A 15,222-nucleotide genomic window follows, 5' to 3' on the forward strand; every position below is an offset into this window, starting at 1 on the left:
GTCCGCCCACGTGTTCTCGCACACCCCGAGAGCTTCTGGTCAGCGGGGTGGTGGCACCGGGATCCTCATCTCTCCCAAGTGGTCATTCTCTCTTTCTCCCCTTACCCATCTGTCTATCGCCTCCTTTGAATTCCATGCTGTCACAGTTACCAGCCCTTTCAAGCTTAACATCCTTATCATTTATCGCCCTCCAGGTTCCCTCGGAGAGTTCATCAATGAGCTTGATGCCTTGATAAGCTCCTTTCCTGAGGACGGCTCACCTCTCACAGTTCTGGGCGACTTTAACCTCCCCACGTCTACCTTTGACTCATTCCTCTCTGCCTCCTTCTTTCCACTCCTCTCCTCTTTTGACCTCACCCTCTCACCTTCCCCCCCTACTCACAAGGCAGGCAATACGCTCGACCTCATCTTTACTAGATGCTGTTCTTCCACTAACCTCATTGCAACTCCCCTCCAAGTCTCCGACCACTACCTTGTATCCTTTTCCCTCTCGCTCTCATCCAACACTTCCCACACTGCCCCTACTCGGATGGTATCGCGCCGTCCCAACCTTCGCTCTCTCTCCCCCGCTACCCTCTCCTCTTCCATCCTATCATCTCTTCCCTCTGCTCAAACCTTCTCCAACCTATCTCCTGATTCTGCCTCCTCAACCCTCCTCTCCTCCCTTTCTGCATCCTTTGATTCTCTATGTCCCCTATCCTCCAGGCCGGCTCGGTCCTCCCCTCCCGCTCCGTGGCTCGACGACTCATTGCGAGCTCACAGAACAGGGCTCCGGGCAGCCGAGCGGAAATGGAGGAAAACTCGCCTCCCTGCGGACCTGGCATCCTTTCACTCCCTCCTCTCTACATTTTCCTCTTCTGTCTCTGCTGCTAAAGCCACTTTCTACCACTCTAAATTCCAAGCATCTGCCTCTAACCCTAGGAAGCTCTTTGCCACCTTCTCCTCCCTCCTGAATCCTCCTCCCCCTCATCCCCCCTCCTCCCTCTCTGCAGATGACTTCGTCAACCATTTTGAAAAGAAGGTCGACGACATCCGATCCTCGTTTGCTAAGTCAAACGACACCGCTGGTTCTGCTCACACTGCCCTACCCTGTGCTCTGACCTCTTTCTCCCCTCTCTCTCCAGATGAAATCTCGCGTCTTGTGACGGCCGGCCGCCCAACAACCTGCCCGCTTGACCCTATCCCCTCCTCTCTTCTCCAGACCATTTCCGGAGACCTTCTCCCTTACCTCACCTCGCTCATCAACTCATCCCTGACCGCTGGCTACGTCCCCTCCGTCTTCAAGAGAGCGAGAGTTGCACCCCTTCTGAAAAAACCTACACTCGATCCCTCCGATGTCAACAACTACAGACCAGTATCCCTTCTTTCTTTTCTCTCCAAAACTCTTGAACGTGCCGTCCTTGGCCAGCTCTCCCGCTATCTCTCTCAGAATGACCTTCTTGATCCAAATCAGTCAGGTTTCAAGACTAGTCATTCAACTGAGACTGCTCTTCTCTGTATCACGGAGGCGCTCCGCACTGCTAAAGCTAACTCTCTCTCCTCTGCTCTCATCCTTCTAGACCTATCGGCTGCCTTCGATACTGTGAACCATCAGATCCTCCTCTCCACCCTCTCCGAGTTGGGCATCTCCGGCGCGGCCCACGCTTGGATTGCGTCCTACCTGACAGGTCGCTCCTACCAGGTGGCGTGGCGAGAATCTGTCTCCTCACCACGTGCTCTCACCACTGGTGTCCCCCAGGGCTCTGTTCTAGGCCCTCTCCTATTCTCGCTATACACCAAGTCACTTGGCTCTGTCATAACCTCACATGGTCTCTCCTATCATTGCTATGCAGACGACACACAACTAATCTTCTCCTTTCCCCCTTCTGATGACCAGGTGGCGAATCGCATCTCTGCATGTCTGGCAGACATATCAGTGTGGATGACGGATCACCACCTCAAGCTGAACCTCGGCAAGACGGAGCTGCTCTTCCTCCCGGGGAAGGACTGCCCGTTCCATGATCTCGCCATCACGGTTGACAACTCCATTGTGTCCTCCTCCCAGAGCGCTAAGAACCTTGGCGTGATCCTGGACAACACCCTGTCGTTCTCAACTAACATCAAGGCGGTGGCCCGTTCCTGTAGGTTCATGCTCTACAACATCCGCAGAGTACGACCCTGCCTCACACAGGAAGCGGCGCAGGTCCTAATCCAGGCACTTGTCATCTCCCGTCTGGATTACTGCAACTCGCTGTTGGCTGGGCTCCCTGCCTGTGCCATTAAACCCCTACAACTCATCCAGAACGCCGCAGCCCGTCTGGTGTTCAACCTTCCCAAGTTCTCTCACGTCACCCCGCTCCTCCGCTCTCTCCACTGGCTTCCAGTTGAAGCTCGCATCCGCTACAAGACCATGGTGCTTGCCTACGGAGCTGTGAGGGGAACGGCACCTCAGTACCTCCAGGCTCTGATCAGGCCCTACACCCAAACAAGGGCACTGCGTTCATCCACCTCTGGCCTGCTCGCCTCCCTACCACTGAGGAAGTACAGTTCCCGCTCAGCCCAGTCAAAACTGTTCGCTGCTCTGGCCCCCCAATGGTGGAACAAACTCCCTCACGACGCCAGGACAGCGGAATCAATCACCACCTTCCGGAGACACCTGAAACCCCACCTCTTTAAGGAATACCTAGGATAGGATAAAGTAATCCTTCTCACCCCCCCCCCCCTTAAAAGATTTAGATGCACTATTGTAAAGTGGCTGTTCCACTGGATGTCATAAGGTGAATGCACCAATTTGTAAGTCGCTCTGGATAAGAGCGTCTGCTAAATGACTTAAATGTAAATGTAAATGTAAATAAGTGCACTCAGGCTATTCGGAAGGCCAAAGTTAGTTACTTTAAGGAGCAGTTCTCTCTCTGTGGGTCTAACCAAGAAGTTCTGGAAAACGGTTAAAGACCTGGAGAATAAACTCTCCTCCTCACAGCTGCCCATGTCCCTTAATGTTGATGATGTGGTTGTTACTGACAAGAAGCACATGGCTGAGCTCTTTAATCACCACTTCATTTAATCAGGATTCCTATTTGACTCAGCCATGCCTCCTTGCCCGTCCAGCATTTCCTCATCTCCCACCCCTTCTAATGCGACTATCCCTGATGCTTCTTCCTCTTTTGCCCTCTTTTTCCCGTACAAAGTTTCTCCCTGCAGGCAGTCACCGAGTCCCAGGTCCTAACGGAGCTCCTTAAACTTGACCCCAAAAAAACATCTGGGCCAGATGGTTTAGACCCTTTCTTTTTTAAGGTTGATGCTCCTATCATCGTAAAGCCTATCTCCAACCTTTTTAACCTGTCTCTCCTTTCTGGGGAGGTTCCCATTGCTTGGAAGGCAGCCACAGTTCATCCTTTATTTAAAGGGGGAGATCAAGCGATCCTAACTGTTATAGGCCTATTTCTATTTTGCCCTGTTTATCAAAAGTGTTGGAAAAACTTGTCACTAATCAACTGACTGGCTTTCTTGATGTCTATTGTATTCTCTCGGGTATGCAATCTGGTTTCCGCTCAAGTTATGCAACCTTAAAGGTCCTCAATGATGTCACCATTGACCTTGATTCTAAGCAATATTGTGCTGCTATTTTTATTGACTTGGCCAAAGCTTCTGATACGGTAGACCATTCCATTCTTGTGGGATGGCTAAGGAGTATTGGTGTCTCTGAGTGGTCTTTGGCCTGGTTTGCTAACTACCTCTCTCAAAGAGTACAGTGTATAAAGTCAGAAAATCTGCTGTCTCAGCCACTGCCTGTCACCAAGGGAGTACCCCAAGGCTCAAACCTAGGCCCCACGCTCTTCTCAATTTACACCAACAACATAGTTCAGGCAGTAGGAAGCTCTCTCATCCATTTATATGCAGATGATAGTCTTATACTCAGCTGGCCCCTCCCCGGATTTTGTGTTAAATGCTGTACAACAAAGCTTTCTTAGAGTCCAACAAGCTTTCTCTACCCTTAACCTTGTTCTGAAGACCTCCAAAACAAAGGTCATGTGGTTTGGTAAGAAGAATGCCCCTCTTCCCACAGGTGTTATTACTACCTCTGAGGGTTTAGAGCTTGAAGTAGTCACCTCATACAAGTACTTGGGAGTATGGCTAGATGGTGCACTGTCCTTCTCTCAGCACATATCAAAGCAGTAGGCTAAAGTTAAATCTAGACTTGGTTTCCTCTATCGTAATCGCTCCTCTTTCACCCCAGCTGCCAAACTAACCCTGATTCAGATGACTATCCAACCCATGCTAGATTACGGAGACATAATTTATAGATCGGCAGGTAAGGGTGCTCTCGAGCGGCTAGATGTTCTTTACCATTCGGCCATCAGATCTGCCACCAATGTTCCTTATAGGACACATCACTGAACTCTATACTTCCATGTAAACTGGTCATATCTGTATAACCGTCTCAAGACCCACTTGTTGATGCTTATTTATAAAAACCCTCTTAGGCCTCACTCCCCCCTATCTGAGATATCTACTGCATACCTCATTCTCCACATACAACAGCTGTTCTGCCAGTCACATTCTGTTAAAGGTCCCCAAAGCACACACATCCCTGGGTCGCTCCTCTTTTCAGTTCGCTGCAGCTAGCGACTGGAACGAGCTGCAAAAAACACTCAAACTGGACAGTTTTATCTCAATCTCTTCATTCAAAGACTCAAATCATGGACACTCTTACTGACAGTTGTGGCTGCTTTGCATGATGTATTGTTGTCTCTACCTTTTTGACCTTTGTGCTGTTGACTTTGCCCAATAATGTTTGTACCATGTTTTTGTGCTGCTACCATGTTGTGTTGCTACCATGTAGTTATCATGTTGTGTTGCTCCCATGCTGTGTTGTCATGTTCTCCTGCCTTGTTATGCTGTTGTCTTAGGTCTCTCTTTATGTAGTGTTGTGTCTCTCTTGTTGTGATGTATGTTTTGTCCTATATTGATATTGTATTTTTTTAATCCCAGACCCCCGTCCCCGCAGGAGGCCTTTTGCATTTTGGTAGGCCGTCATTGTAAATAATAATTTGTTCTTAACTGACTTGTCTAGTTAAATAAATGTTACATAACAAATAAAAGTACAATACCTGTTGTTTCTTGAGCAGGATGTTGACGCTGGTCAGATCTTTGCCGTAGTCGTCCGATTGGATTTGTCCATCCACTCCCACCAGCCACTTGTCCAGATCGGCACAGCTCTGGGTGAACAGCTCGGCCTTGTTGGCGTCAAACAGACACTTGGCCTTAGTCTGGGTGGTGGACTCAAGGTCATCCCACATCTTATGGAGTGCTGACAGCTTTTCCTTCACCATGGCCTCGGTCTCCGGCTTCTCAGCTATCAGCTGCATCCCGTCCTGGGATTGGGTGGGAGAAAACCATGTTAGGACATTATGGCGATAAATAGATCGACACTAATATCATTCAGAAAGGAATACACTGGAAATTCTTTCAATCTGACCTGAGCAATGTGACTCTGCCCACAATCACTCATGTATACAAGCATCAATACTGGACTTTCAAACTACTAGTTCTAGTCTGCAGAGCTATTGCGCTGATTCTGCTGAAAGCTTGTTTTGAAATTAATTCCACTGAACACGAATATAATAATAGCCAATGTGGTTGTTATGACTTAATCTCTCTGTATTTAGGACTAAAATATCCACAGGAGAGGGCTGTGCTCATCAGACTGGAGTGTTTTGGGGGGCATAAGCATCTTTACACAGGGGAAAAACACACCCACACACAGAGCTTAAGGGCCACGCGCACTCACGAAACTGAAACAGGGAGAAGGCATGCAACGAAATTGTCAAAAAGATCAGACACCCATCATTTAGTCACTAACCTTCTCGATCTTGTCCAGCCACTCCTTGTTGGACTGCAGCTCGGCCATGAAGGCCTGGTGTTTGAGCCATTTGCTGTGGAGGTTCCTGGCTTCGTCGTACGACATGTCCTGAGCCGTGAGCATCTTCTCATTGATCCACAGGGACAGCTGCACACACCAGAGAGCCAATCAGTGAGACAGACGGACATACACAGACTCATCCCCACAACCACAGCTTGGCACCATCCACAATTACTATAAATTCCACCTACAGTACTGTACTCTATAGAGCCCTAGCTGGCAGATATGGGTGTTGTGCAGTGGGGGGCTGGGGGGAGTAAGTGAGGGGTGTGTTGTAAGGGTTTGGTAGGGGACAGGTGGCAGCTCACCTCTTGGCAGTCCTGAAGGAACTTCTGTAGGTCTCTGTTATCCTTCAGCTTACAGAGAAGCTCACTGGCCGCCAAGCGGTTCTTCTTATGTCTACACAAACAGAAGGACAGGGGTTAACACGTGATGGATTTAGCACAGAGAGGTAACGGCTCAGAAACATATTTTTTGTGTATTGGTAAGTGTATTGGTAATATTAACACCTAGACAAGTCCTATACATACAATTTATTATATGCATGTAAATCTTCATTTTATGCATGTAATTCAGTTTAATCTAAGCACATAATATCGCTGCCATAATTATCACTGGAGTAAAACACATTCACAAGATGGCTACCACAAAATCAGCCCCAGTTCTCCAAATACAGAATAAATCTAAATGTATAGCGCTTTTTACAAAGCATTCAATACCTCTCATCGATAGAGTCCACTTTCTCCTGGATGCGGTCAGCGTTGATGTTTTTGTCACTGACCAGCCTGCGTCCGGTGTCCACCACAGCATTGATCTTCTCCTCGTTGGCGTCCATGGTGGTCATGAAGTCCTCCTGCTTCTTAATGGCTCCCTCTGCCCCCTCCAGAGTTGTGGGCATCTCAGTATGGGCCAGCACATACTCCTGAGAGAGAGAGAGAGAGAGGAGGGCGAGAAGGAGGGAGAGAAGGAGAGGGTAGTAGAGGTGTTAGTGAGTGTGCCATTCGACACTTGATCAAGAACAAGCAGGTGACTCTCGTATACTGTAGCCTACTTGTAGCATAGTAACAGCTGACATGGTGTTTCTCTCAGAAATCCTTCCAGAGGACTGAGCCCACAGAGGGTGTGTGCGTCTGATTGGCTCTGATGTGAGCGGCATTGCTGAACAGGGCGGTGATGTCCAGTCAGACAATGATCTGACTAAGAGCCGTCTGCCTCTGTTAGCATCACACTAATAATGAGATCGGGGTTCAATCCCTCGGCTAGACCACACAGGAACGCACGCACACCCTGACACATGCGAACACACACACCCACTTTCTTTAACAATTTGCATGAGAAGGAGGACATTATTTCACCAAAGTTGAGTAAACTCCAACAGTGTAATGCATGTGATGCAATCACTAGTCGCAGTATAAATCAAATGCTATTGGTCACATACACATATTCAGCAAATGTTATTGCGGGTGTAGCGAAATGCTTGTGTTCCTAGCTCCAACAGTGTAGTAGTATCTAACAACTCACAACAATACACAAAGTAAAAGAATGGAATAAAGAAATATGTAAATATTAGGACACGCAATGTCGGAGTGGCATTGACTAAAATACAGTATATACATATGTGAGATGAGTAAAGCAATATGTAAACATTATTAAAGTTACCAGTGATTCCATGTCTATGTATATAGGGCAGCAGCCTCTAAGGTTCAGGGTTGAGTAGTCGGGTGGTAGCAGGCTAGTGATGGCTATTTAACAGTCTGATGGCCTTGAGATAGAAGCTGTTTTTCAGTCTCTCGTCCCAGCTTTGACGCACATGTACTGACCTCGCCTTCTGGATGATAGAGGGGTGAACAGGCCGTGGCTCGGGTGGTTGATGGCCTTGATGACCTTTTTGGCCTTCCTGTGACATCGGGTGCTGTAGGTGTCCTGGAGGGCAGGCAGGCAGTGTGCCCCCGGTGATGCGTTAGGCAGACCCTACCACCCTCTGGAGAGCCCTGCGGTAGCGTGCGGTGCAGTTGCCGTACCAAGCGGTGGGTAATACAGCCCGACAGGATGCTCTCAATTGTACATCTGTAAAAGTTTCTGAGGGTCTTAGGGGCCAAGCTTCACCACACTGTCTGTGTGGGTGGACCATTTCAGATCGTCAGTGATGTGTATGCCGAGGATCTTGAAGCTTTCTACCTTCTCTACTGCGGTCCCGTTAATGTGGATAGGGGCGTTTTGTTGACGTTGACGGAGAGGTTCATTTCCTGGCACCACTCCGCCAGGGCCCTCACCTCCTCTCTGTAGGCTGTCTCGTCTTTGTTGGTAATCAGGCCTACTATGGTTGTGTCGTCTGCAAACTTGATGATTGAGTTGGAGGCGTGCGTGGCCACGCAGTCATGGCTAAACAGGGAGTACAGGATGGGGCTGAGCCTGCACCCTTGTGGGGTCCCTGTGTTGAGGATGGAGTTTCCTACCTTCACCACCTTTAGGCAGCCCATCAGGAAGTCCAGGACCCAGTTGCACAGGGCGGGGTTCAGACTCAGGGCCCCGATCTTAATGATAAGCTTGGAGAGTACTACGGTGTTGAAGGCTGAGCTATAGTCAATGAACAGCATTCTGACATAGGTATTCCTCCTGTCCAGATGGGATAGGGCAGTTTTCAGTGCGATGGTGATTACATCATCTGTGGATCTATTGGGGCGGTAAGCAAATTGAAGTGGGTCTAGGGTGTCAGGTAAGGTGGAGGTGATATGATCCTTGACTAGCCTCTCAAAGCACTTTATGATGACAGAAGTGAGTGCTACGGGGCGACAGTCATTTAGTTCAGTTACCTTTGCTTTCTTGCGTACAGGAACAATGGTAGACATCGTGAACAAGTGGGGACAGCAGACTGGGATAGGGAGAGATTGAATATGTCTGTAAACCCTCTAGCCAGCTGGTCTGCGCATGCTCTGAGGACGCAGCTAGGGATGCCGTCTGGGCCGGCAGCTTTGCGAGGGTTAAAACGCTTAAATGTCTTACTCACGCCGACCACAGAGAACGAGAGCCCACAGTCCTTGGAAGCGGGCCGCATCGGTGGCACTGTGTTATCCTCAAAACGGGCGAAGAAGGTGTTTAGCTTGTCCGGAAGCAAGACGCCGGTGTCCGCGACGTGGCTGGTTTTCCCTTTGTAGTCCGTGATTGTCTGTAGATCCTGCCATATAAGTCTCGTATCTGAGCCGTTGAATTGCAACTTCACTTTGTCTTTATACTGACATTTTGTCTGTTTGATTGCCTTACGTGAATAACTACACTGTTTGTATTCAACCATATTCCCAGTCACCTTGCCAGGGTTAAATGTGGTGGTACGTGCTTTCAGAAGTCGCCTTGGACACTGTGCCACCCAGTCTATCCGACATATTATTTTGCTTAGTTCTCACTAACATGTGTGTGAGCCAAATGGAGTCTGTACTGTGTAATGTAATGTGATGTTACCTGGTTGTTGAGGAAGGCTTCAGCCTGCTTGGTATCCCTGAGGAACAGCTGGTGGGCATGGGACTGGGACAGCAGGTTCTGACGGTTCTCCCACATCTTGTGCAGCTCGTTCCAGCCTGTGTCCAGGGCCTGCAGCCTCTGCCTTAGGAACATGTACTGGGCGTCCGTCTGGCCCTGGGTCACCATTTCCCCCATGTCCCTCATCTTCTGGTAGTCCACTTCATAGTTTCGGATCTCGTTCTTGATGCCCTCGTGCTGCGCCAGCAGCTTTTCGGCCTCCGTCAGTGTGTTGGGCATGTCTTCTGAAGCGATGGCCGTCTGTGTCTTGGACAGCCATGACTGGAAGTCATCCAGCTCCCGGAGGAACTGCTGCAGCTTGCTTGCCTCGCCCAGGGACTCCTCACGGTTCTTCAGGGTGCCCTTCATCTCATCCCACACTCCTGTGATCTCCCCCAGACGACCCATGATGCCCTGGGCCTGGTCAGGGTGCTCGGCTGCAAGGCGCTCCCCCTCCTTCCCCAGTTCTCCTAGCTTGTCCTCGATGGCGGTCAGGTCACGCTCCATGCCGGTGAGTTTGCGCTGCAGGGCCATGACCCCAGCCAGGTCATTGCCCAGCTCCTGGGTGGACTCGATCACCTTGGTCTTCTCGCGGATCCACGACTTGGTCTCGTTACACTCCAGGTGGTAGTTCTGTACACCCAGAGCTGAGTTGAGGGAGTCTTTCTTCAGGTCAACTAGGTCACGGAACTGGCTCCATCTAGAGAGATGTAGAAACACACACACAGTCAGGGAACAGTACTTTCCCACTAGAGGTTATTAACTGAGGTTAACTGTAGTTGTTGTTGAGGTTGATGTAGGGTGTTACTATACCTGGTGTTGAGTTTGTCCTGTTGGGCTTTGATCTCCTTTTCACTGGGGTGACCACTGTGGATGAGTTGCCTAGCAATCTGGTTCACCACGGCAACGCGGGAGGCTTGGCTGTTCATCTCTGGCTCCAGACTTTCAAACCTGCGAGGGAAGAGGGGGTAGAAAAGGGGAAGGAAGAGGAGGGGGAGGAATAGAGGGAGGGGGAGGGGGAGGATGATGGTGTAGAGAGGGGGAGTTAGAGAGGGAGAGGTAGAGGAGTAAGGGTAGAAACGGTAGAGGTGGTAGAGGGAATGAGTGTACTGTACATAAACATATGGAAACAATGTAATCTTAATGTAAATCTCGTTAACATGCTTTGTTTCCAGCTGAACTGTAATGTCATGTTCCAGTTGCCAGTATATCACATAGAAGCAAAGCCAATGAAACAGGAGTCTGGGAATGATTCCATGCGGCGCATTGTGAGTAAACAGTGTGGAGGAGGAGAGATCATTTCAGAGCAAAGACACACGTTAGAGTAAACAAGCCATTGAACCGCTGTCCAAAACACTTAGCAAACTGAGGACAAGTGCCTGTTTCTTCTCAGTGTGGGAAGACTTTAGAATGATTGGCTTTAAAACATTGTGGGCTCTGTTGTTAAGTGGAAAGTGAATTATAGGAGTCTAGTTCCCACACATTACACTAGCGGCCCACCCGTGCTTGCATAAAAAGTGTTAGTTTCACACATCCCTTTCACTGTGCTACATTCCAATGGCCAATCAAACCGCCGGGAGAACATTCATTTCATTCTAGCTGTGACAAACATACAAAGTTACTGCAAACATGATGGGAAATATTCTTACAACTCCTTTCCTTTTCAAAGTGGTTTCACTGAGGGAGTTATATGTCTACACAGTCTGCCTCAAGAGAATGGGTTGTCCTGAAATGATAACAGCAAATCTCCAAATATATCAACAGACATAATGCATCTGGACTGAATAAGCATGGTTAGGCTGAGTGTCTTTACCTGTGCTGAACCACTTCCAGATCCTCCAGTTTCTCTGGTATCTCCATACTGTTGAGCCACTGCTCCTTCTCATCGATCCACACCTCACAGGCGTCCGCCTCGCTGAACATCTTGTAGAGGGCCAGGGCATCCTGTAGGGCCTGCTTCCTCAGCCGGGTCAGCTCAGCCACCTCCTTATAGCGCTCCTCGATGCCTGACAGGCGCCCCTGCACCTCCTCTGAGCCAGTCTGTTCCCCGGGCAGGGTTTTGGACTGCTCGTGCAGGGCGTCGATGACAGGTCGGTAGCCGGCGATCTCCTCGGCCACATCCTTGTGCTTCTTGACCAGGGCCTGGGTGGAGAACTCGTCGTGGCCCACGTCGGCACTGGACACAATGCGGAGAACATCCAGCATCCAGGCGTCGATGTCGTCGGCGTCAGCTTGGAACTGGTGCAGGTTGCAGGCCTCCTCCAGCCGGGCCTTCCTAACGGCAGATAGCCTCTCCAAGGCCGCCCACTGCTCCTGGATGTCTTGGATGCGCTCACGGATCTTGTCGGCTCCGAAGTGGTCGGCGGCCACCAGCTCCTCTCCCTGTTTGATGGTCTGTTGCAGGTGGCCGGCGCGGCCGATCATCTCATCCTCGAAGGCGCGGTGCTGGCTCAGCAGACGCACGGTGCCCGTCAGATCCTTACCGCAGTCCTCCGAGGACAGGATCTGCTCTTTTTCACGGATCCAGCCCTCCTCCTCGGCCATCTCCCAGAAGAACTTCCAGAGGCGGCGGGACTCCTCCAGGCGGGCGCAGCGCTCGGCGGCCAGCTGGCTCAGCTCTGCGTAACAGAACTCCATGTGGGCCACTCGGTCCCGGATCACCTGGGGGTCACAGGGCTTGTAGCCTAAAGAGGGGACAGGAACACATCACAATTAGCGGACTTGTATCATTTAAACTGAGAATACAGGCTTTAACTGACAAAGATCAAGGACTTATTTTGCTGACAGGTGGCAGCATTGGCTTGGATTTTACAACAGGCTATAGCCTTTCAGGATACAATTAATCTCACATCTCTTTAATAGCCTACAGGTATCACCCACAGAGAGAGCATAATCACCTACCACCCAAAACCGACTGTAATCCCAGAACATGTTACTCACCCTCTGCATCAATGGCGAACTTCTGAGCGTTGTTGTTGACGGCTTTGACGCGGTCGGCCTGGATGGCAATATCAGCCTCCACCAGAGTGTGCTTCTGCAGCAGGTCCTCCACTCCCAGCAGGTGTTTCCCATAGTCCTGAGACAGCAGCAGCATCTGAAGATACAGGACACATCTCCAGGGTCAGGAAGGCCACAGGTCACTGGGGTCAATAGTGGGTAATGTAACTAAGAAATAGGCAATAGCTCTTACATCACAAATATGTGACTGAGTAAGCTACTGTATCAAGACAATTCTTACCCCACCATCCAAACAAAGTCCCCAATCTATCCCTCCATCATCATCACCAACATCATCTTCCTCACCTTCATCTCATCCATCCAGTCCATGATATAAAGCATCTCCTGGAAGACCCTCTGCAGGCCCAGGTTCATCTCCAGACGGATGCGCCGGGCCTTCAGCAGCTCCAACAGGTACTCCCACAGACGCAGCACGTTGTCCTTCCTCGCTGTCACACGCTTGATGTCATGGTAGTTCTCTGCCTCCAGCTCCTTGGCCACGGAGAGCACTGCCTGCACACGCTCCTCGTAGGCGCCGATGTCCGTCTCGATGGCCTCGTGCTTCTTGGTGGCGGCCTCCACTGCCTGCAGATCGAAGCCAAAGTTGTCCTGAGGGAGGGCGGAAGAGGGCGAGAGAAAGAAGGAGTGAGGAGAGTTACAGGTTTGTATCTAACTGCTAAGCAGTGGCATAATCTCCATCCAGTAGTTTATGTTTTTAGAACTAGCAGGGATATTAAATGGGTCAAGATCATGAGGATGAATCAGGGGAGTAAATGACTTCATTGTACATTACTCTGTATGACCACAAGGGTATGCTATGAACCAATAGAGTTAATGTAGACAATACAGTAGGAGTGGCGTCATTGTTAGTGTACCAATAGTGTGTGTGTATCAATGAGCGTGCGGCATTAGTATTTTCATGAGTGTATGTGTGTGTGTTACCTGTGAGACGAGCCGTTGGTTCTCACTCAGCCAGGTTTCTCTCATGGCGGCTTTGCGGTCAAAGCGGCGGGCCAGCTGCTCCAGTTTCTCCTGACGAATCAGCTCCGTCCTTAGCGCCAGCTCCCTCTCATGCTCTGACTTCTCCAGCCTCTCCCAGGCCTGACACACACGCACACACACATACGATCGAGTAACGGTCACACAGGTGCGCCGTACAGAACTCTATGGACCTAATACATCTACTATACTAAACCTGTTTTAACTTGTCTTATGGTCTTACCACACCGTCAAACAACTAAACCCACCTAGCAACTGCACCAACTAAATCCACCTAGCAACTAAATCCACCTAGCACAAAGCAAAGTAAATCTTCCTGTCATCAACTATACCAAACTTACAGAAACCATGTCTATCTATTAAATCTATTTTAACCCACTGTCGATCAGCTTACCGCCCTTAAACTGTCTATGAATCACCTTAATCCATACTAATTGAGGACACCACATAATGGGTTTCTGAGTGTATGTTTCGAGATAAGATAAGAGATAAGCCTGTTCTTTAAAGAGCAGTAGGTCTCACCTTGTTGATGTCTGAGATGAGTTTTCCATCCCGCGGGATGTAGACCTTCTGATTGTTGGCCCTCATCTTGCTCTGGATGGTGAAGAGGAGAACCTCCAGGTTGCCTTTCTCAGTGAACCTGACAGAAACACAAACTATTTTAATGTTGAGCGTAAACCTTACAGAGGAGAGACTGAGTGGAATTTGGCTAATCTCCCTAATGGCTGGTGGCTTTTTGACTTTTGCGTTGAGCTATCCAGCTCCATCTGTCAACATAAAGATCAGCATTATTTTTTCTGCCCGTAGTCCACAGAGGGAGAGGTATTTTGTCAGCAGTAGGGGTGACATTGTTGCCTCTGTGGAAATGGTGTCAGAGTCCATTTCAACAGGCTGAAACATCTGTCTAAGCAAGCTTTACTTTTAGCCACTTCTTAGAATTAAAAAATGTAATTCTGAAAATAAAGCTCTGAATCTGATACGACTGTATATCAGTAATAGGGTACATATCTAGAATCCCTGACAGTTTCAGTTTAGTCCTTGGTGAGTCAATTCTGGGAATTTATACTGTAATGTTACAGTAAATTACAAGCTGCTGTGTGGAAAATAGGTGGAGGATATGGTGTAAGACTTTTTAATTCCGCCATGTAAGTGTGTGTCTGTGTGAGACTCACTTGGGCGGCTTCTCGACGGTACGGTAGGTGTTGAAGGCCTGGAGCTGTTGCTGCACCCCCACTAGGGAGTTGGCAAACCTGCGGTTGTTGAGGATGATGATGGTCTGTTCAATCCATTCCAGGAGGTCAGAGGCCAGACTCTCATATTTCTGAATCATGTTATCGGTCTCAATGGCATTGTCCAGCACCTGGGAGAGGAAGGTGGTGAATCAGTATAACAGTACATACATTATATACTGATTACAGCTACATCGGTGAGAAAGTTCAAATATAAGGCCTTGTCATCAAGTAAATGGAATGATTGTGCTTGGAGAAGTACAGGACAAGATACTTTGTTCTCTTGTGATCCAGGTTGTGGAAGATGTGAACTCTGACCCCTCACCTTCCCAATCCGTTTGCCCTCCACCTTCAGGGCCTTCATCTTGGAGAAGTAGTGGTAGTAGGTCACAACATAGGTGATGATGGACTTCTCATCAGGGTGGTCCACGCTGATATCTGTAGAGGTAACAAACAAACACACACACACACACACACACACACACACACACACACACACACACACACACACACACACACACACACACACACACACACACACACACACACACACACACACACACACACACACACACACACACA

At 49.2% G+C, this 15,222-nt stretch overlaps 1 protein-coding gene across 2 annotated transcripts in view; it reads right to left on the reverse strand.

The window, feature by feature from the left end:
- The window catches only part of LOC139570997 (spectrin beta chain, non-erythrocytic 1), a 136,594-nt gene that overhangs the window by 18,899 nt on the left and 102,473 nt on the right, over positions 1 to 15,222 (reverse strand). For both annotated transcript variants that reach the window (XM_071393429.1, XM_071393428.1), the window contains 13 exons: positions 14,966 to 15,078; positions 14,584 to 14,771; positions 13,934 to 14,051; positions 13,355 to 13,513; positions 12,719 to 13,021; positions 12,356 to 12,509; positions 11,229 to 12,099; positions 10,229 to 10,366; positions 9,359 to 10,115; positions 6,622 to 6,824; positions 6,211 to 6,301; positions 5,843 to 5,989; positions 5,091 to 5,354 (listed from right to left, as the gene is read on the reverse strand). In XM_071393429.1, the coding sequence (XP_071249530.1) occupies positions 5,091 to 5,354; positions 5,843 to 5,989; positions 6,211 to 6,301; positions 6,622 to 6,824; positions 9,359 to 10,115; positions 10,229 to 10,366; positions 11,229 to 12,099; positions 12,356 to 12,509; positions 12,719 to 13,021; positions 13,355 to 13,513; positions 13,934 to 14,051; positions 14,584 to 14,771; positions 14,966 to 15,078 (3,506 nt within the window). The remainder of the gene's footprint in view (positions 1 to 5,090; positions 5,355 to 5,842; positions 5,990 to 6,210; positions 6,302 to 6,621; positions 6,825 to 9,358; positions 10,116 to 10,228; positions 10,367 to 11,228; positions 12,100 to 12,355; positions 12,510 to 12,718; positions 13,022 to 13,354; positions 13,514 to 13,933; positions 14,052 to 14,583; positions 14,772 to 14,965; positions 15,079 to 15,222) is intronic.

The sequence above is a fragment of the Salvelinus alpinus genome, chromosome 3, assembly GCF_045679555.1.
Source record: "Salvelinus alpinus chromosome 3, SLU_Salpinus.1, whole genome shotgun sequence".
In the NCBI taxonomy this organism is placed as follows: domain Eukaryota; kingdom Metazoa; phylum Chordata; class Actinopteri; order Salmoniformes; family Salmonidae; genus Salvelinus; species Salvelinus alpinus.